Source organism: Lithobates pipiens, unplaced genomic scaffold (genome assembly GCF_037356315.1).
Source record: "Lithobates pipiens isolate NorthernLeopardFrog02 unplaced genomic scaffold, aLitPip1_a1.2 Scaffold_23, whole genome shotgun sequence".
Taxonomy (NCBI): domain Eukaryota; kingdom Metazoa; phylum Chordata; class Amphibia; order Anura; family Ranidae; genus Lithobates; species Lithobates pipiens.
Genome location: NW_027507785.1, coordinates 133,963,037 through 133,986,723, shown reverse-complemented (window position 1 = coordinate 133,986,723; position 23,687 = coordinate 133,963,037). Strand labels below are relative to the sequence as shown.

The window sequence follows — 23,687 nt, the reverse complement described above, 5'->3', positions numbered from 1 at the left end:
CTTGTGCCCCACCATAGGCAGCCACTTGTGCCCATCAAATGTAGCCTCAGCTGTCACTTCACTAAACCCCCCTCCCGTGGCCGGTCCGGTGGCACTTACCGAGTGACAGGGCTTCCTCCTCTTCTGTAGTGGCGAGAAGTGGGGGCTGTGGCTCCTATGTCTGCTCGGCACCTCAGGCTTCCTCCGCCTTGTCTCCTCTTCCGCCAAAGTGTTAGGCATCCAATAGGATCACCTAATGCTTTGGCCAATTGGGAGACAGGTCTCACTGACCAGCCTGCTGACTGACAGGGAGGAACGTTGGTGTAAAAATAGCGAAAATGAGTTCACTATGCCACACAACAGGGTGGGATCAGGACACAGTGCTCAGCACCCCACCCTATTTTTAAGCCTATTAGAGCCTCTGGCTACAATCACGTGCTTCAAAATACACACCCCCCACCTATCCCCGCCATATTTCATGTGTCACCGGTGTCCTGAAAGGGGCCAGGTACATAAATAGGGAGGATGGTGGATGGAGATGTCAGGGGGAGGGCTGGGGTGTATCCTGTGTCTCTGCAAATCACGGAATAGGATCCATGTCTACACAGAGTAAAAGCACCTCCCACAGTTTGGAAAAGACTGGTCAGGCACAGTTAACCCTTTGATCGCCCCCCATGTTAACCCCTTCCCAGTCAGTGTCATTAGTAAAGTGACAGTGTTCGTTGGTTCCCAAAAATTATCAAAATTCGACCGCTGCCATTACTAGTAAAAAATAAATAAAAATATCCAGTAGCTGACCTGTCTTATTTTGTACAGCAATTTAAGATGCCTCCGACTGAGAACTTCCAACTGCAACGGATTTTAGCATTTTCTACACTTGGTGCAGAAAGCTACGGATGATATTACGACACATGTGGCCTAGGAGTCTAGATGTTTTCACGATTAGACTCAGAGAGGGAGTATCTTGATGCTCTACAAATTATGTGTTTATCCAACTGGAAAATGACCCTATATGTTGGCATGGGAACGAGAGTTAGGGGAGGAGATCAAATAACCTTATTGGTGGTCCTGGTCCACACGGACATAAGAGCATTATGAATATGGATCTGGTGACAGCAGGCTGTCTCATCTCAATGGTATTTTGTCCCAGATCGTCTTTCCAAAATGTATCCGGACACTTCCTCTTGTGCTTTAGGGGATGTGTTTCATACCTGGTTAGTCATGTGCCAAGGTTAGTAGGTGAGCGTTCTTATGCCGATCTATTTGGTGAGACATGTAAACCCCAGAGTGGCCCCCCTCAATGAGCCGTTAGCTGAAATCCCCAAACATACCCAGAGCTCATCTCTTTCAGGTTTCTTGCGGCTAAAATAACTATAGCAACTGCCTAGAAGAAACCGGTAGTAGATTTGGCGGTTATGAAACCTAAGCTGACATGGAACATGTTACACAAAAAGCTGGACAGTATATGAAAGACAGATCTGCTAGGTTTGATCGGGTTTGGGACCCTTGGCTTAAACACCTCCAATCCTCAGACGCTTGAAGAGTGCAGATCGGGGTAGTGTGCCCTTAATGGACATCTTTCGTTTTCCCTTCCCCCTCCTTGTTTTCTTTCTCCCCTTTCCCAATTTAGACCTATATGGTTTCCAGATTTTCTATGGAGTTTTTAAAAGTATTAGACCCCTTTCACACCAGGGTGTTTTGCAGGCGCTATAGCGTTAGAAATAGCGCCTGCAATCCGCCTTAAAAAAGCTGCACCATTGTCTGTAGTGTATAAGCCCGAGGGCTTTCACACTATAGCGGTGCGCTGGCAGGACATCAGGGAAAAGTCCTGCCAGCGGCTTCATTTGAGTGATGGAGCGGTGTGTTTATCGCTCCTCCACCGCTGCTCCCCATTGAAATCAATGGGGCAGCGCTGTAATACCGGCGGCAAAACGCCGCTGTTGCGGCTTATTGCCGGCGGTTTTAACCCTTTCTCGGCCGCTAGCGGGGGTAAGAGCCCTGCTAGTGGCCCGAAATGCGCCGCAAATCCGGCGCTAAAAATAGCAGCGTTTTACCGCCCACGCTATGGGTAGTGTGGTGTGAAAGGGGTTTATGTGACCTATGTCAGCTGGCCGGTGGGTTAGAGAGATGCTGAGCTATTTTTCTTTTCTTAAGTCCCCTGCGTCATGTCATGCTTTGGGGCTGTTTCTCTGCAAAGGGAACAGGATGACTGATTTGTGCACATGAAAGAATGAATGAGGCCACGTATCCTGAGATTTTGAGTGCAAACCTCCTCCCATCAGCAAGGGCATTGAAGATGAAAGGTGGCTGGGTCTTTCAGCACGACAATGATCCCAAACACACCTCCCAGGCAACGAAAGAGTGGCTTTGTAAGAAGTATTTCAAGGTCCTGGAGTGGTCCAGCCAGTCTCCAGATCTCAACCCCATAGAAAACCTTTGGAGGGAGTTGAAAGTCTGTGTTGCCCAGTGACAGCCCCAAAACATCACTGCTCTAGAGGAGATCTGCATGGAGGAATGGGCTAACATACCAGCAACAGTGTGCGACAACCTTGTGAAGACTTGACCTCTGTCATTGCCAACAAAGGATATATAACAAAGTATTGAGATTAACTTTTGATATTGACAAAATACTTATTTTCCACCATAATTTGCAAATAAATTCTTTCAAAAATCAGACAATGTGATTGTCTGGATTTGTTTCCACATTCTGTCTCTCATAGTTGAGGTATACCTATGATGACAATTACAGGCCTCTCTCATCTTTTTAAGTGGGAGAACTTGCACAATTGGTGGCTGACTAAATACTTTTTTGACCCACTCTATACAATATATATATATAAAATAATGAAACCCCACCCCCTGATTGTATTGCTGCTTTTGGCTTAAAGCGAAAAAGAACTGATATCTGCCGGCTCCAGTATGCCAAGTCATCCCCCACTGATGGCATTTGTGTCCTCTTATATTGCAACTCGAGGGTCTGAATTTCTTCTAATAATTTTGTTATCTGTGCCTCTCGTACTTTCTTCAATCGAGATCCATGTTTAATTAGGATACTCCTTATTACGGCCTTTTGTGCCTCCCATACCATGCCAGGTAGCTCCAGGAGTTTCGTTCGTCTGGAAATAAGCGGTTATTTCTTTAGCTACATCATCCCGCACTTAAGGATTCTGCAGCAGACTTTCATTTAGACAAACACCATTTCGGGGAGTAAGCCGCGCCAGATAGGGAGATACAAAGTGTAACCGATGCACGATCTGACCATGTTATGCTTCCTATTGACACATCTACAACCAAAGTAAATAATGTGCCACTATAAATAAAGCTATATGAGAGTATAATTGATGAGTATTAGAAAAAAAATGTATAATCTACCTCTCCTACGTGTAGGATCTGCCATACGTTTAAATTGCTGGCACGAGAAATGGAGACAGAATTGCAGGAGTTACTGCAATAAAGTAAAAAAACACCCATATATTCTGCCTACAGAACTGCAAAAAATGCCAGGACCCAGTGTAAATGAACAGTGAAACCTGTTTTACCTTACGCATGATGCTTGGCCTAATAGAGGTCCAAGCTTTGCCTGTCACATTGGGCATACCCCTGAAGAGGTCTTCAGGATCTGGGAAGGACAGAAATTGGACATGGCCTTGGAACTTTATAGCACCCTGCAGCTAACTACACATTTTGCACTTCGTGCCAAGGTGATTGCTGAAGGCAGGATCCAGTGCCCAAAGCAAACATTACAGGCTGGCCCTATGCAGTGGGTCCAGGTAAAGTCCCTATGGTATACATACACAAAAGAGAACTGATCCAAAAACTGCTAAAAAGGCCAGGGCAGTAAGCAATCAGATCTTGATAGAAGCTTCAGAGAAAAGCTGAATGGTTAGATCAATGGTAAGTCCATTACCCAGAAACACTAGCAAAACATTGGAGTCTCACAGAGCAGGCGGGTTTGTATGGTGTATTCTGGGGGCAGCCCTAGCAGGTTTTGAGTATCCAATAACCTGGAGGTAGCAGAATATAACCCATTGTTTAAGAATACAAGTACTGTGTCTTGTACTATACAATTAATGGATACGTACACCTTTAGTAACAGGTCACATGTTACAATTGTATTTAGAGTGTAACCTGTTACTAATGCAGCACCCTTGTTCACCCCCCAAACTTAGGGTTTAAAATGCAACATGCTACTAATGTAGCACCCCCATGAATCCCTCCTCTTCATCCATCACCTACTGTCATATTTTAAATCAGCATGGCAGTGCAGAGACCCACCCACACAGGTGGGATATTCATTCAGAGAGATCTGAGAATGAACAAACTACAAATACTGTCTACCATAATTGTGGATGGCTTACAGGTTCTCAATGAACTACCATGGCAGTCATCACCACCTCTGTAGTTTACAGTGTATGCAAGAGACTGACTTGGAAGCCAGGGTCTACTGCTCATAGGTACACTGCTTTGCAAGCTGAATAGTTCAAAAAATGAAATAAAATACGCAGGCCATTTTATGCAATGCGACACAGTGTTATTTTAACTGACAATTGTGCGGTCGTGCAACACTGTACCAAATAAAATAAGTCCCCCCCCCCCCCCCACAAACAGAGCTTTCTTTTGGTGCCATTTGATCACCTATTTTTTTGTGCTTTAAACAAAAAATCACCACCAATTTTTATTTTATTTTTTTACTTTCTGCGCTAAAACATATTCAATAAAAAAACAAGACACCATCCACATCCTCCCTAACTGAATTGCAGATGGCTAGAAGGGCCCTATATTAGTACACTATAAAAACCTCACTCAATGTAACTGCAGAAACAGGGCTGAGGAACTATTTGAGAAAGGGGACAAAAATGGGAAGCTGTTGGCGTACCCGACTGCAGAAACAAACACATCCGGCAATACCTTGTGATAATTCCTTGGAGGATAACATGGTGAGTGATATGGAGGGCATCATGCAGGCTTTTGTAGCATACTACACGGAACCTTTATTCTGCTAACCCACCATATAACCACCAGGTACTGACTAACCTGCTGGGCTCCCTCCAGGTCCAGGTGTTGCCTGATGAGGTGGTGGCCAGTCTTGAGGCCCCCTTCACGGACAAAGAATTGGCGATAGCTATTGCATCCTTTCCTAAAGGTAAATCGCCGGGACCGGATGGGCTCCCAGCGGAGTGGTATAAGCAATACTTTGATGTCTTGTCGCCCAGACTTCTACGACTTTACATGTACTATTTTGAACAAGGGGGGTTTACCAACTTCCTTTTATGAGGCACATGCAGTATTACCCAAACCTGACAAAGACCTGTTCTGCTATACTTCATACAGACCCATAGCCCTGCTGAACATGGACTTAAAAATACTCACCAAAATACTTGCCAACAGACTGATGAAGATTATACACCACTTAGTATCACCTGACCAGACAGGATTTATGCCCAAAAAAGCCAAAGATATCAACAAAATACGGAGTGTATATACACAACTGGGGACGGAGTCGTCCTCTGTGGGGGGAGGGGGGGGGGGGCTTTGGCACTGGTGTTTTTTGACATGGAAAAGGTCTTTGATTCTATTGACTGGGGCTATATGACTCATATAATGCAACGCATGGGGTTTGGCCCTAACTTCCTCAAATGGATCTCGCTGCTGTATGAGCGCCCGGTAGTGGCCCTCCGTGCCAGGGGGGGGGGGTCAGACTTTTTCAGTGTCCAGGAGCACTAGTCTTTTTGCATTGCTAATGGATCCCTTGGCGATTGCATTGCGTTCCTCCCCCCAAATCCAGGGCATTAAGGTAGGCACCCTAAATGAAACCACAGAATTTTATGGGGATGACTTGGTTCTGTTTGTCAGTGACACCAGACCTTCTCTACAGGTTGCATTGGCACTATTAGATTCACATTGGTCTCTGGGCTCAGGGTCAACTGGTCTAAATCAAAAATACTCCCCTTGCACTCCCATCCTATCCCCAAACAAGCTGACCCCACCACCCCCCTCCAATGGGTGTCCCAAATCAAATACTTAGGACTACAGATTACTCAGTGTCTGACTTCAATCTGAACATTTACCCAGTGATTGTTATAATGACCAAGAAGTTTCAGGCCTGGAAAAACCTTCCTGTGTCTCTCATTGGGAAGATCAACTAGATAACAATGAACATTCTACCCCTTCTATTGTGCAGCCTTAAAAATTCCCGTTTGTATCCCCAAGTCCAACTTTAAAGAAACAGATGCCATGATCTCCTCCTTTTTGTAGCATAGAGTAATCCCCTGTCTCAAATTAGCAATACTACAACAGCCTGGGGGGGGAGGAGGGCCTTGTAGTTCCTAACGTCCACAAATACTTCCTGGCTGGACAGTTGACAGTGGCCCACCACTTGCAGACTACGCCTCCTGATGATGCCTCTGTATCCCTGGAGGCTTCCTGTGTGGACTCCTGTTTCATTTGCTATACAGGCCTCTAAAAGCCCCATACCCACTGACATCCTCCGTGCGCTCATTGATGAAGGCATGGGTCATGGCCCAGGGAGGGCGAGTGCCTAGCCTAACCAGACTTTCTCCTAATAACCCGCTGTGGCAGAACCCCAATTTAACCCACTTCTTCGGTTACCCGGATCCAGTGGTATGGGCCAAATATGGTATTAAAATCTTGCTCCACATTGAATCAAACAGTACTATATTGTCATTCGCTGAATTAAAACTAAAATATGATTTGCCAAACGCACATTTCTTTAGGTACATTCAAATGCGGCAAACTTTCTGCTCACAATTTGGTAGGGAGCCCCTTGACCTTGAGCCCAGCGACCTAGAGCTACTGACCCACAGTGAATCACTGCAAAAAACAGTTTCCTGCTTATATAAAGATTTATTCCATGAAACGACCCTCCTGTTGGGGCCTTGCAGGAGAGCTTGGGAGGCCATGGTCCCAGAACTGGACAGAGACAATTGGAACGATATGTGGGGTTCTGCTTTCCAGTATTTAGTATCTAGCAGAGATAGATTGATCCACTACAAGTTCCTACACAGAATCTACTATACCCCGGCTAGACTGGCAAGGATGTTTGGAACCCAGCACTCCCTGTGCTGGAGATGTACTCAACCCTCAATTTTATGCATATTTTCTGGGAATGCCTCCTGTATAAGGTCGGTCGCGTCAATCTCTATCCCTGTGTCCATTGAGGTGTGTCTTCTACACTGAGACACCTTTCACACTATGGCGTTTTTCAGGCACTTTGGCGTTAAAATAAGCGCCTGTAAAGTGCCTGAAAGAAGCCTCAACTGCAGTCCCAATGTGAAAGCCCGAGTGCTTTCACACCGAGGTGCTGCGCTGGCAGGGCATCAAAAAAAGTCCTGCAAGCAGCTTCTTTGGAGCGCTTTTGGAGTGGTGAATACACTGCTCCTAAAGCGCCCCTTCCCATTGAAATCAAATGGGAAGCGCCTGCAAAATGCCTGCAAAGCTCTTTTGGCAGCAGTACTCTGTGGGCCCTTTTAACCCTTTATTTGGCCACTAGCAGGGGTTAAAAGCGCCCCACTAGCGCGCTCCAAAAAAGCTGGTAAAGCGCTGCTAGTTTAAGCGGCGCTTTACAAGTATTTTTCGGGTGCTGGTAGTGTGAAAGGGCTCTTAAAGCACTTAAAGTAACTCGGAGAGGAGATTGTCTTGAAGGGCTAGAATTAGTGAGTGGTCTTAGAACTGGCGCACTGCATATTTGGGGATGGGCAACTCTCCTTAATTGAACCATGTCACTAGGGGGCGGGGGAGGGGAACGTCACCACTCCATGGAAGATATTTGCTAGATCATATGTGAAGCCACGGAACTGTATCCTTGTGTTATGGTAGAATGACTCCGGCTGGAGGTAGGAATGTTCGTGTACCTATCTGGGCAAGGGGGGTACATTACAAGTTTATGTGATACATTTTATGTTGTACTGTTTTCTGTACCGGTAAGTTTGTGGTTGGTTGTTGTTCACAATGTGTGGCTTGTTATAACATGTATTGTATAAAACAAAAGAAAAAAATAATTTTCTAAAAAAAAAAAAAAAGAAAAAAAAAAAAAAAAAAGTAAAAAAGTGAATTTGTTCATCAATTTAGGTTAAAGCGGGGTTCCACCCTAAAGTGGAACTTCCGCTGATGGGAACCCTCCCCCCCTCCGGTGTCACAATTGGCACCTTACAGGGGGGAGGGGGGTGGAGATACCTGTCAAAGACAGGTATTTACACCCACTTCCGGGCATAGACTCCCATGTCATTTCCTGTCCTGCCGCGCTGTCTGCTGGGACACACACGGGTCCAAGTGACAGCGCAGACAATTCCTATTGCGCTGCGCGACTCGCACATGCGCAGTAGGGAACCGGGAAGTGAAGCCGATTCACTTCACTTCCTGATTCCCTCACCTAGAATGGTGACAGCAGCAGCCGAGAGCCGAGCGATTGATTGGCCTCGGCTGCCGGCATCGCTGGAACCCGGGACAGGTGAGTGTCTATTAAAAGTCAGCAGCTGTAGTATTTATAGCTGCTGGCTTTTAATATTTTTTTTTTAGGTGGAATCCCTCTTTAATATGTATTCTGCTACATATATTTTGTAAAAAAAATTAAAAATCCAAATAAGCGTATATCGATTGGTTTGCGCAAAAGTTATAGTGTCTACAAACTATGGGATATATTTATGTAATTTTTATATATTTTGTACTAGTAATGGCAGCGATCAGTGACTTATAGTGGGGCTGCAATTTATGCTCGGACAAATGGAACACCTGACATTTTTGACATTTTTTGGGGAACCAGTGACACTAATACAGTGATCAGTGCTAAAAAATATGCACTGTCACTCTAATGACACTGGCTGGGAAGGGGTTAACAGGGATGAACAACGCTAACTCTGTGCCTAGCTGGTGTGTAGTGGGGGGAGGTGCTTTTACTAGTGGAAGCCATGCATCTGTGTTCAAACTTTACAGGAATACAGGATCCATGCCTTCTGTACTGACAGAATGGCAATCTGCCTCGTTTACATAAACAGCTTGCCATTCTGCCTGTGTACAGGACGATCAGTAGGTGCCAGCGGAACCCACTAGCAGCTCCCGCTATGTAAATTTACAGTAGGAGTGAGCCACCAGCGGCGCACATTCACGCCCAATACCTGGAAGTGCTGGATCACACAAACATATACACACACACATTATATATATATATATATATATATATATATATATATATATATATATATATATATATATATATATATATATATATATATATATATATATATATATATATATATATAATCCTGCGCAGCCGCCCTGTAGCAGTAAATGTACTATACTGCTGTCGGCAAGTGGTTAAGATATAAAAGTTAAATTGGTAAAAATAGGATTTTTTTGTACTCACTGTAAAATCCTTTTCTCTGTAATTCACCGACCGACACAGCTCCTATGTAACTAAATGGGTTGTATAGCCTGCCATTAGGAGAAACTAGGCAAAATTGTTACACAATACACAGAACTTTAATCCCGCCCCAGGGGGGCTATCAACCCTTCCCACTGCTCCTAGCAGCTTCAGTACGTCAACAATAGGGATGAGCTCAGGCGTGTTCGCATGGAACACGTGCAGAGCCCACCAGGAATTGAGCGCAGTGCTAATCACAGGCAGTGAGACACTGCCTCGACGTGCGGCTGCAGAAATCGGGCAATGTCTTACTGCCTGTGATTAGCGCTGCACTCACTTCCTAGCGGGCTCTGTACGTGTTCCATGCAAACACGCCTGAGCTCATCCCTAGTCAACAAGCAGTATAACGTACAAAAAAGGAGGGGTGGGTGCTGTGTCGGTCGGTGAATTACAGAGAAAAGGATTTTACAGCAAGTACAAAAAATTCTATTTTCTCTTATATTCACCAACCGACACAGCTCCTCTCTGTAACTAAATGGGATGTCCCCAAGCAGTGCCAAACAAGGGGTGGGAAAAACTGCATAAAAACTTTATCCACCATGGCAAGTGGGAACTAGTAAAACGAAACTCACACACAAAAAAAAAAACAAAAAAAAACACAACAGCGAGTGGAAAACCACCACCATATAAATCGGGTATCCTCAACAGGAGTGATCTCCCAGACCGCAACATTGCGGAAGTAATGCAACAGTGCATTAACCAAAACAGTACTGCATTTTTAATCGAAAATCCAGGAAAAAAAAGGCATCATTTTTATCGAAAATCCAGGACAAAACAGGCATCAGCCGATGCACTGACGTCTACCTTGTAGAACTTGGTAAACGTATGGACAGATGACCAGACGAACACCTGAGCGACAGACGCTTGGTGTCGGAAGCCCCGAGACGTTCCGATAGCTCTTGTAGAGTGGGCCGTGACTGGAAAAGGGGGCAACTGCCCCTTCAAGGCATAGGCTTGGACTACAATCTGTCTGATCCACCTGGAAATGGTGGCCAACGAGACCGCCATGCCCGTTTTAGGACCAGCCACCAAAACAAACAGCAAGTCTGACTTCCGAAAGGAAGCTGTGGTAGGCAAGTACACCTTCAGAGCCCTAACCACATCTAGAGCGTGAAGGGCCACCTCTTTGGGGTGCTTTGGCTTAGGACACAATGATGGCAATACAATGTACTCATTGATATGAAAGGCCAAAACCACCTTCGGTAGAAAGGATGGTTGCGGACGCAACACCACCTTATCCCTGTGGATGACCAGATAAGGCGACTTGCAGGACAAGGCCGCCAGTTCCGAAACCCTCCTGGCTGATGTGATGGCCACTAGAAAGACCACCTTCTGTGAAAGGGTCAGCAGAGGAATCTCCCTGATATTCTCAAAGGGCGGCTTCTGAAGCGCCAACACCAGGTTAAAATCCCACAGAGGTAACGGAGGACGCACCGGAGGGACTACATGTCGCACCCCCTGCACAAAGGTACTCACTAATGAGTGAGACGCCAGGGGTCTTTGAAAAAAGACAGCCAGAGCTGAAATCTGCCCCTTGATGGTGCTCAACACCAACCTCTGGTCTACACCTTGCTGAAGAAACAGCAGGATCCTGGATATAGAGAAGGAGAGCGGATGCCACCCTTTCTCCTCACACATGGATATGTAGGCCTTCCAAGTACGATGATATATCCGCGCCCTTAGCATAGTTGGAATCACAGAGTCCGACAGACCCCGGTTCCTCAATACCTGGCTTTCAATAACCAGGCCGTTAAAGCCAGCAATGGTAAAGCAGGGTGAAGGATTGGACCTTGAGATAGGAGGTCCTCTCTCAATGGCAGTCGCCAGGGAGCGTCTGCCACCAGGCACACCAGGTCTGCGTACCAGGCCTGCTGAGGCCAATCTGGGGCAATCAGGATTACTGGAATCCCCTCAGCTTCCACTCTGTGAATCAGACGTGGCAACAGTTTCAGCGGAGGAAAGGCGTAGATCAGCTGGTACTGATCCCATGGAGCCACCAGCGCGTCTGTCCACGGATCTCCTGTCCCGGTCACGAATCTCGGCACCTTCTGATTGAGCCGGGAGGCCAATAGATCCACATCTGGTGTGACCCATTTAAGACACAGCAGCCTGAACATCTCTGGATGCAATGCTCATTCTCCTGGGTCCAGCATCTGTCGACTCATAGTCCACCTGCCAATTTTCCGCCCTCGGGAGGTAAATGGCCGACAGGGCCGGAACGTGTCGCTTTGCCCACCGAAGTATGTGAGCAACCTCCCGAGCGGTGGCTGAGCTTCTTGTTCCCCCTTGGCGAGTTATGTACGCCACAGCCGCAGCGTTGTCTGACTGTATCCCGGTCGGACACCCTTGAAGACACATCGACCACGTGTGGAAGCACAGCCTGATCGTCGGCCCTGAGCCGAACGAATCCCCATCACTCCACCCCAGCCAGACAGACTGGCGTCAGTAGTGACCACCGTTCACTTCAGAGGAAGGAAAGATTTTCTGGCCTGAATCACCGGGACCTCAACCACCAGATCAGGGAGTCCCTGACTGGCTGGCTCACCTGGATCAACGATTTGTCCCATTTTGTCAAGATCTCCTTCTGCAGGACTCTGGTGTGGAACTGGGCATAAGATACTGCCTCGAAGGAGGCTACCATGAGCCCAAGCACCCGCATGAAAAAGCGGAGTGATGACCACTTGCGCTTCATCAATAGTTTGACCGCAGATCTGAGAGTCAGCAATTTGTCTGAGGAGAGAAAAACCCTTGCTTCCCTGGAGTCCAATAGTAACCCCAGGTACTCCAGATGCTGAGTCAATACCACCATTGACTTCTTTAGGTTCAACAGCCACCCAAACGTTTGCAGGGACTGCAAGGTGATCGCCACATCCCCATCTAATTCTGAGGCAGATGAAGCTCTCAGGAGGAGATCGTCTAGGTAACCCACGATCGCGATCCCGCGTTGTCTCAACACCAATACTGGAGCCAGTACTTTGGTAAAGACTCGGGGGGCTGATGCCAGGCCAAAAGGAAGAGCCACAAACTGGTAGTGTGCTTCCCCGACTGCCAAACGCAGACATTTTTGATGCCGAGGGCATGTGCAGGTAGACATCCTGAATGTCCAAGGATGCCAGGAAGTCCCCTTGATGGAGTGGAGTGACTACTGAGCGAACTGATTCCATTCTGAAACTCTGCACTTTTACAAAGTGATTTAGGGCTTTTAGGTCCAATATTGGACGTACCCCTTCCTTCTTGGGAACCACAAACAGATTTGAGTAGAACCCCTGGAAGCGTTCCGATTCCGGAACAGGTACAATCACCCCCCGATTCAGCAAGTCCCTCACCGCCCCTAAAAGGGCCTCCCGGCGAACCGGGGACACTGGTATGCTGGAGGGAAAGAATCTGCTTGGTGGCCAAGAGAGAAACTCTTGGATCAGTGATTTAGCATACACAACAATACATACAGGTAAAAATAATTCATAAAAATTTGTAATGTTATATGGTGATAATAATACGTGCAAAAATTTATATTTAGAAATAAAGTAAAGAGTAATACAATTTTGTTTAAAAATAAACAAAAAAGTGCGGTAGTGCTGAGGGCTGGATCCAAGTAAAAGAAAGCACAGTTTAAACAATCGTCTAAACCAAAGGATGGGTATCTATATCAAATGTCCATATAAAGGTGCATACAGTGAGATAAAGTGCTAACTATACAAAATCACATAAGGTGCAAAAGAGTCGTGCAGCGACTATGTCATGAGTCGCATAAAACATAAATAGACTAAAAAACCCAAAAATTGCATGAAATATAAATGAACTACAGGTGTAAATAAAGTGCTAGGTGTTCTTCAATGTAATGGGTGGTAGTTAAAGTGATTCAACGAAGTTCAGTGGGGTGACGTTATTTTCCGTGTGATCCTAGATGATCAATTTATGGATGTCCCCTTACCTTACTGCTGTAAGGTTACAGCATATATTGAGTGTATTTTTAGGTGTCCCTGGAGGTCTTTTTCCCTTTATGGATCCTAATATGGCAATTCCTGTTTGGCTTCCCTCTCTTGTTCCCTTTATGGTGCGTGGCCTCCAAGAGTCACTTTGGGCTATTCGCCATAGGTGGTCTCATGTCGAGTATCATATATGTTGGATTAAAGCATAAAGGAAGGATGCCCCATAGTGTATTTTTTAAGTGCAATATTTATTATGGAAATAAAATGTAGTCAGGTACTCACAAACATAGGATGAAAAGCAGGCAGTGTAAAAACGAGCAGCGAGCTCGACCAGCGTCACGTCCTGTAGCGGTATTGGCAATATCGTTACCGGAAGTGACGCTGGTCGAGCTCGCTGCTCGTTTTTACACTCCCTGCTTTTCATCCTATGTTTGTGAGTACCTGACTAAGTTATTTCCATAATAAATATTGCACTTAAAAAATACTACACTATGGGGCATCCTTCCTTTATGCTTTAATCCAACATATATGATACTCGGCATGAGACCCCCTATGGCGAATACCCCAAAGTGACTCTTAAAGAGACCACGCACCATATAGGGAACAAGAGAGGGACGCCAAACAGGAATTGCTATATTAGGATCCATAAAGGGAAAAAGACCTCCAGGGACACCTAAAGATACACTCAATATATGCTGTAACCTTACAGAAGGTAAGGGGACATCCATAAATTGATCATCTAGGATCACACGGAAAAAAACGTCACCCCACTGAACTTCGTTGAATCACTTTAACTACCACCCATTACATTGAAGAACACCTAGCACTTTATTTACACCTGTAGTTCATTTATATTTCATGCGATTTTTTGGTTTTAAGTCTATTTATGTTTTATGCGACTCATGATATAGTCGCTGCACGGCTCTTTTGCACCTTATGTGATTTTGTATATTTAGCACTTTATCTAAATATATGCACCTTTATATGGACATTTGATATAGATACCCATCCGTTGGTTTAGACGATTGTTTAAACTGTGCTTTCTTTTACTTGGATCCAGCCCCTCAGCACTAACGCATTTTTTTGTTTATTTTTAAACAAAATTGTATTACTCTTTACTTATTTTAATTTAGTTCTAAATATTAATTTTAGCACGTATTATCACCATATAACATCACTAATTTTTATGAATTATTTTTATGTATTGTAGTGTATGACAAATCAATGATCCAAGAGACTATATGATAATTACACTATTATATTTTATTTTTGTCATATATCTGATGTGCTACTAGCCGCTATTTACTTACCTGTATATACACTTTTAACCCTATACTATACTTACCTTGGCCACCCTCGTTGGTTTTACCTCTACATGTCTACACAATAAACAACTATTGTAAATTTACATATCCTCTAGTACAGCGCACCACTATTCTTGTACCAATCTCTCTTCCCGGGTTCAGACATTTCCCTGCAGTGAGTGCAGCAGTACCCCATTTCATTAATACATTTTTTTTTCCATTTCGGCGCAGGAATACTTCTTTATTATTTCCAAGAGAGAAACTATCTTGTAACCTGCGGAAATCAGATCGCAGACCCATTGGTCTGATAACCGGGAGGTCCAACGGGCTGCAAACTCCCGAAGACGACCCCCCACCCGAGACATGGGTTGGGGCAAACCTTCATGCGGTAGCACTTTTGTTTGCAGGCTTGTGGTTCCAGGGAAGCTTCTGACCGTCCGTGGGCGTCCTGTCGGGCTGGGGTCGTTTTGCTGAAGCACAGGTGGACAAAAAAGTCGCTTGTGAGCGAAAAAGGAGGGCCCTTCCTGGCCTGTGGGAGTAGTGTACTCTTACCACCCGTGGCATTTTTAATAATGTCATCCGAGGCTCCAAAGAGCCGTTCGCCAAGGAAGGGAAGATCCATCAGAGCTTTCTTGGATGCTTGGTCAGCAGACCAGCATTTTAGACAAATGAGGCGCTTCAGCACCCTGGCTGACACTGAGGCCCTGGATAGCAGAGGGAGAGTATCCAGGGCCGCGTCACAAATGTACTTAAGGCCATGCACTAGTTGGCCTGCTAGTTCCACGCAGACAGGGGAGGCATTCTGCACTCCCAATTCACGGTGCAAAAGTTTTGCCCACTCAGTGTCTGCGACACCAGTGCGAATGCCAGTACAGGTCGCACGGCTGTCCCCACAACCGTAAACAAGGAACGAGCCACTGCTTCGGCCTTCCTGTCCGTGGGATCTTTGAATGCAGGAGTCCCCTCAACTGGGATCGTGGTTACTTTATTTAACCTAGATACTGGGGGGTCCACAACTGGAGGAGCCGACAACTTTTTGAGAAGGCTTTCCTCAAAGGGATAACGCACCGCCAAATTTTTGGGGACCGAAAAGGCCCGTTGCGGGCGACCTCATTTCCTGTAGATGAATTTGTCAAAATAAGTCAAATACGTGAACACCTTAGGTGAACGTGCTGGCTTGCGGGACCCAAAAGGGACTGGTACATCAGCAGAGGAATCTGCTGGCTCCTGAATCTTCAGGGTATCACGTACAGCTGTGATAAGTGCTCCAACAAGCGCCTTGTCGCGCCTGTACCCGGACGGGGAATCATCCTAACTGTCCGAACGGTTCTGGTCAGCCACGTCTGATAGGTCAGAGCAGGGTTTCCAGCCGCAGCAGGGCCCGAGTCTGCATCAGAGCTCTCCCCAGAGGAGGGGGGAGGGGGGGCAGGAGCCTCTTACGTGCACCTTTCCTGCCATGTGCCGCCTCAATCTTAGCAACATAGGAGTCAAGGACCGCCGTCAGGGTGTCAATGCGCACCGCTCTAACTGCAGGTGACCAGGTTGCTATAGCCTGGATTTCGGGGGAAGAAACACCAATTTCTGAAGCCATGCTGACCCTAGCCTGTCTGCCACCTGCAAGGGCACTTAAGACAGTAAAGGTCCCACCCTCCTGCTGCCGCCGCATCGGGGGGGGGGGGGGGGGGGGGTGAGGGGTTACTTAGCGCTAGACTCACCACCCTGGGGCATTCTGTGATAGCAACAGCAGTGCCTGTGGTCCCTAGGAGGTTCCCAGTTGCAGAGAGGAAAAAACTGTCAGCAGCAGCAGCTCCCACCAGTGGTGAAACGATCTGCAGAGCAGCTTCAGCGTTCAGCAAGAGCCATCCAGCGTTCTGCACACACACAGTGGATACAGGAAGCGGCTAGAGAAAGCACATGTAATGCTGCCACAAGAGGCCAGCGGTGAAAAAAGCGCTCAGGCTTTAAGTGGCCGCCCATGTAATCCATAGGAATCCTATGGAAAATGGCTGCTGAAGCTCACCAGGGGAATTATAGCTTTCCCAAATCCAAGATGGCCGCCGGAATGGCACCATGCGGTGACAGAGCAAAAAATAAAAATATGCTGCCTGCTAACAGTCAGACAACCTCCATAAACATGTTTTGGGACTCCCAGACCTGGACCAGGACCAACGCCAGCCGCACAGACCCCCCACAGGTGAGAAACAATGACCCACACACACACCGCCCGCAGCACATGCAGACACCTCCCTCAGAGGGGAGAAGGAGGGGTGATGGGGACTTGGGAGAGAAGATAGGGAGCTAAGGTGGCCCCCGAATTGACCCCCCCAGGGAATGCCCAGCTTCTCATTCCACCGAAGCAGGGAGAGGCGTACTTACCAGTCCTGAAGAGCTGGGAGACATTCCACCACAGACCCACTCCTGCGCAGTTACAGGGTGGCTGCTGGCCTCGGTATACTGTGATCCAGACATCAGTAGCCCGGTAATATGTATACCCTGGAGCATTGAAGCTCACTGACCACCTCTGGAGCTGAGGCATGTCGTGGCCTGCCGAGCCTTAGCTGCGGCCTGCTCACGCTCAATGGCCGGACCGGGGAGACGACAAGGATTTCATTAACCAGCCTGTCACCCAGCCGGCAGATGATGAAAGATCCTGAGATCTTCTATCTTGCGCAAAAAGCAGAAAACCTGCAGCAAAAATATGGACCGAGAGGCCCGCAGGGTTTCCTAGGTCATTCTCCTTGCTAGGCAAAATAAAAACTGAAGCTGCTAGGAGTAGTGGGAAGGGTTGATAGCACAGGGCCCGCCCCCCTGGGGCGGGATTAAAGTTCTGAGTATTGTGTAACAATTTTGCCTAGTTTCTCCTAATGGAAGGCTATACAACCCATTTAGTTACAGAAAGGAGCTGTGTCGGTCGGTGAATATAAGAGAAAATTGTCAATTAAAACAGATTCAAATGGACAATTAAAATATGCAACAAAAAAAAAATCAGCTTCAATCCAGATATTACTCTAGCAATATTTTCTTTTAGGTGCTTAATCTCATCAGTTTGATGTTCAGCATTATTTAAACCACTTTCTCATATTGCAGGTTATCTTAGACCTGCCCCAGCCTGTTATTGGCCACTAAAGGGAGAAATAGTGCAGTGATGAGCTCATCTTTGTGTTGGTCCGCTTTCTCTTATCTAGCCACTTCCTATCCACACATCAACCAACTGACTCCTTGTACTGCATTTCCCTCCCACACTCTAGCCCCGCTGTACATGGATTAAAAGAAGCTAACAGGTCAAATTTGGGTACTTACACTTCTTGCATTTAAAAAAAAAAAAATATACATTCTGTAACTAACTGGCAACCACACCAGACAGGAAAAACAGATAGCTTAAATTTCATGAAAAGACCGGCCTGCTGGGTTACATTCTTTTACAGATAAGTTTAGATTACATACCGCTCCGGTGTTTTGCTGCCGAGAATCCAGGGCTCCTGCAAGACCATCTGCGGCTTGTGGATCCTCATACTTCACACTGAGATAAATTTGTCAAGAAATATACAGGAGGTTAAAATAGATGAATGTGAAAAGTATAGAAAAATATATGATATAAAAATAGAGACAGAATGTAAGCATAATAATCTGACTGTTAATTTAGCAAAGGACAAAAGTAACAGCTGAGGGAGAAGGCCACAAGTGTTATCTTCCAATACAATATATAGATGTGAAACAAACAGTCACAGAACATATCAGCAAAAAGCAACCTTGAATTTTTATCATAACCTCACTTTTTAAATTATACTAGTAGTGCAAAACAGCACTTGTTTTTCTGTTAGATAAGCGGTCAAGGTTCTTTGATGGAATGGGATTAAATCAAGCAGTGGTCTATAGACTCAGGAGGAAAGTTTTACCACAAATAGCAAAGCAAAACTTTCATGAATATACAGCAACACAAGAGTTAATTTCCAAGCAAGTGAAAACCCCAATCATACTAATGTTCCAAGCCAAATGTAAACTGCTATGTAGGATCCATGTCAGTAGGCAACCTGAGGCTGCTGTACACAGTTGGATTCAGTCCACGGTATGAAGGGATTTTAGGTTGTTGAAGGTCAATCCGATCATAGAAATGCTCATCAGAGAGAGGTCCGCTGTTCACAATGGCCTCCAGTATAAAGTAGATCCCCACCACCATGCCGCTAATGAGAAAGAATGGCACAAAAGCCCTTAAGTGCTTGCACCAGCCACAAAGCTCAGTAAGCTGCATGGTTAGCAGAGGCAGATACAAGTCCAAATAGAGAACCAGCCAGTGGCAAAACAAGGTTTAGAAAGAACAAATGGCTGGATGAAAATGAATGCGTGCATGAGCGTGACAGAAAAAAAAAAGAAAGGCAGAAATAATTTAGATTCAGATGAATGTTCTAATCGTTGAAGCTACAGGCGATCAAATACAGACAGAAAAGCAGCAGGAGACCTGTGGAAGATGTGTGAGTGTGCCAAAGAGGAGTCAGAAATAGAATGCAGACCAAGAGGAGCGTAACTTGATGTCACCCAAAAGGAGCTCTCACTCCCCGTCAATGACCAATGTTCATATTCTAACAAGGGGTCAACTTTCACCTTCAGCTATCTCACATGACTGATCTTAGGTTTCCCAGTTCACAGAACCTTGATTTACAACACCAGGCACTACTTCTAATTTCATGAGCCTAAATGAACAAGTTGGATACCTTTGCGTCTCATGAACAGAATGCAAAGATTTGCAAACCTCATTAATCCATATTTTATTTACAATAGAAAACAGAACAAATGTTTACGTCACGCAAATCGGCATACCCACAGCAGCTAGCAGTGTGCCTCTCTAAGATAAAAGTGATCTCCATGGTGGATTTGCCACAATATCACTGTCATCAGTGACAGGAGAGGTCCCCGTCCCCCCCTCGCCGCTCTCTGGTCGTCTCCCCCGCTTACCGGACCCAACGGTAGCGACGGAGATGATCGCGCCCCCCCCCCCCCCTGCGGATGCCTGGCTGCCGCCTGAGGGGAAGATGGCCCCTGCTTGGCTCCATGACATGGGAGGTCAGAAGCGGCATCAAACGTCACTTCCCCCCCATAGCACTTAAAAGGAGAAATGTATTAATTTTTTCAAAAAATTTTTTTATTCCATTTTAGTGTAAATAGGAGAGTTGGTGTTCGAACCACACATGTGAGGTATGCCCACAATTGTTAGAGCGAAAGCAATATTTCTAGCCTCTATACCGCCACTAACTCAAAAATGGTAACCTGCAGAAATTTTTAAACATCGCCTATGGAGATTAAGGGTAAAAGTTTGTCGCCATTCCACAAGCGGGTACAATTTTGAAGTGTGACATATTTGGGTGTCTATTTACTTTGCGTAATATTCTTTCAAAATATAAAAAAATTGGGCTAACTTTACTGTTGTCTTAATTTTTTTATTAAAATTTTTATCCCCAAAAAAAAGTGCGCTTGTAAGATCGCTGTGCAAATACGGTGTGACAGAATGTATTACACCGATCGCCATTTTATTCTCTAGTGCAGGGGTTCCCAAACTTTTCAAGAGTAAGGGCCACTTAAGCAACTTGGTAATTAGTCACGGGCTACAATGAGCGGGTGGATGACAGGTCCAAGTCCACTCCGCATATGCAGAGCTGACACAGACACAGCCCACTCAACACTATGGGCTCTCAGATAAGATCTTTCACAGATGGAAGGGGACGGAGGTTCTGATTGTGTCGGAACCGATCGTGTAAAAAGCAGCCTAAGGCGGCTTTCACACTGACATGCTGTGGTTTACCCACTGAGGGTGCAGCGCAGTGCACCTGTGGCTTAGCTGTATTTTGCCATAGACTTCTATTATATCCTGCAGGGGTGATGCACTTTCGGAAGTGCACCAAACCGCAGGTAATAGCAGAAGTTTATGGCTCAGTGCAGGAAACCTGCAGGTGCTCTGCGCTGCACCTGCGGATCAGTTTAAAAGCAGCCCAGATATGCCCATATACACATCAATTTTAGTAATAAACTTATCTTTAACAACAGTCTTCCATTCAGGTCAGTTTATGCATCTCTGCTCCGCAACCACTTGCTTCCTCTACCGCCGGCTTCATTCATACCACTCTTGCTCTGGGATGGTGGGTTGGCAACCCACAATCTGGACTTGCCAACCCGCCATCCCAGAGCAGGAGGTCGCGGGCCACATCAGAGGGCTCCGTGGGCCACATGTGGCCCCCGGGCCACTGGTTGAGCACCCCTGCTCTAGGGTGTTAAAATTTTATATTATATATATATATATATATATATATATATATATATATATATATATATATATATATATACACACACACACACACACACACACACACACACACACATATATATATATATATATATATATATACATACATATATACACACACGCCCAACTCTGTGGATCATACGGCTTATTGTCATTCTATGTACAGATACTCCAGTCTCTGATGCGGAACTCTGCAGCTCCTCCAGGGTTACATTATGTCTCTGTACTACCTCTCTGATTACTGCCCTCCTTGCCTGGTCTGTGAGTTTTGGTGTGCGGCTGTCTCTTGGCAGATTTACTGTTGTGTCATGTTCTTTCCATTTGGTTATGATAGATTTGATGGTGCTCCTAGGAATCATCAAAGATTTGGAAATTTCTTTTAAAACCTAACCCTGACTTGAACTTCTCAACATTGTCCCTTCCTTTTTTGGAGAGTTCATTGGTCTTCATGGTGGTGTTTGGTTAGTGGTGCCTCTTGCTTAGGTGTTGCAGCCTCTGGGGCCTTTCAAAACAGTGTGTATATGTAACGACAGATCATGTGACACATAGATTGCACACAGGTGGACATCATTTCACTAATTATGTGACTTCTGAAGGTAATTGGTTGCACCAGAGCTTTTTATGTGCTGCATAACAAAGGGTGTGAATACATGCGCACATGGCAATTATCAGTTTTTAATTTCTGAAAAATAGTTTTATGTATAGATTTTTCTAATTTTACTTCACCAACATAGATCAGAACACAATAGTCTATCACATATAAATCAGATAAAAAAAAACACTGAACTAAAGGCTGTAATGCAACAAAATAGGTAAAAAAGCCAAGGGGGTGAATACTTTTGCAAGGCACTGTGTGTGTGTATATATATAGTTCTAAGTAATTTTCTAGCAAAAAAAAAATATTTTAACTTGAACACAACAAGTGTAAAAAAGAGGCTCGGGCTGAAGTGGTTAAACTAAGAAAATGGACCAATTTAAGGAAAAAAGAATAAGGTAATCTTGAAATTGATGGCAGCAACAAGCCTCAAAAAATGTTGGGACAGGGCAACAAAAAGCTGTCAATGTAAAAGGTACTAACAAGGATGAGCTTAAAGAACATTTTGCAACAGGTAAGTAAAGTGATTGGGTATAAAGAGAGCATCTTGGAGAGTCCAAGTAAAAATGGGCAAGGGTTTACCAATGAAAAATTGAGTAAGCTGCGCTAAATCATAAACCCACATAAAATTCAATGAAGTAGAAAACAGACAAAATTTCAATAATAATGTGCAAAATTAGGCCTATCACCCCCAGTACTAAAGAATAAGGGTTATAGGATAATTGATCACAGTGAACAACGAAAAATAAATAAATATATAAAACAAAATAGTGAACACCCAATGTATAATTATATAGACATTTACATTCCAACAGAGTCCAATATAGATGAAATCGTCAAATCTTCTATTGTGTAGAAAGTGCTTAATCTACCACCATACAGCCAAAATTACTCCTTACCAGAATTTCATGACCCCCCCCCCCCCCCCCCCCACTACAGAGGGTAACCAACAGCATGTAACAATAGATATCTCCCACTTCAGAAGGGCCTCAGCTGTTCTCCTCCCTCCACCGATATCATGACCAGGTTGTCAAACAAGTACCGTATATACTCGAGTATAAGCCGAGATTTTCAGCCTCTTTTTTGAGGCTGAAAGTGCCCCCCTCGGCTTATACTCGAGTCATCGCCGTCTGTCTGCCCGAACAGCGTGTCGAGCAGACAGACAGCGGCCATTCTAACTTTCAAAAGCCGCGCCTCCCTGTCTGTGATAGGCGGAACACAATTTCCCAGCAGTCTGTGTTCCGCCTATCACGGACATCCGCTCATCCTCATACTACGGACGAGGATGAGAGGATGTCCGTGATAGGCGGAACACAGACTGCTGGGAAATTGTGTTCCGCCTATCACAGACAGGGAGGCGCGGCATTTGAACAGGGGAATGGGCGCCGACGAAGAGCGGTGATCCTGGGACGGGACCGGACGGAGGCTCGGCTCGGGACGGGACGGGACCGGACGGAGTCTCGGGACGGGACGGGACCGGACGGAGGCTCGGGACGGGACGGGACCAGACGGAGGCTCGGGACGGGACCGGACGGAGGCTCGGGACGGGACGAGACCGGACGGAGGCTCGGGACCGGACGGAGGCTCGGGACACAGGTAGGCTGGACACACAAGGCCACACACACACACACACACGGATGGACACACACACACACAGGGATGGATGGATGGATGGACACACACACAGGGATGGATGGATGGATGGACACACACACACACAGGGATGGATGGATGGATGGACACACACACAGGGATGGATGGATGGATGGACACACACACAGGGATGGATGGATGGACACACACACACACAGGGATGGATGGATGGATGGACACACACACAGGGATGGACAGGCATATCTCACCCTCGGCTTATACACGAGTCAATAGGTTTCCCAGTTTTTTGGGGGTAAATTGGGGGCCTCGGCTTATACTCGGGTCGGCCTATACTCGAGTATATACGGTATCTTTAGTTATCTCCCATATATTAGGTCATATGTGCCTATTCCATGCAAAAGAAATGAAGCTCCAATAGTGTAAAACCTTTTAATATAACTCAAATATAAAAACAAAAATGCACTTAAAAAGCACAAAGGAAAGATCAGCTTTAAGTCCGATGCTCCGGCCGGACGCAAACGGACAAACTCATCGTTCC

At 45.7% G+C, this 23,687-nt stretch overlaps 1 protein-coding gene across 1 annotated transcript in view; it reads right to left on the bottom strand.

The window, feature by feature from the left end:
* Nucleotides 1-23,687, bottom strand: part of TOM1 (target of myb1 membrane trafficking protein) — a 519,326-nt gene that overhangs the window by 114,505 nt on the left and 381,134 nt on the right. The window contains exon 12 of the mRNA XM_077452403.1: nt 18,093-18,168. Coding sequence (XP_077308529.1) covers nt 18,093-18,168 — 76 coding nt within the window. The remainder of the gene's footprint in view (nt 1-18,092; nt 18,169-23,687) is intronic.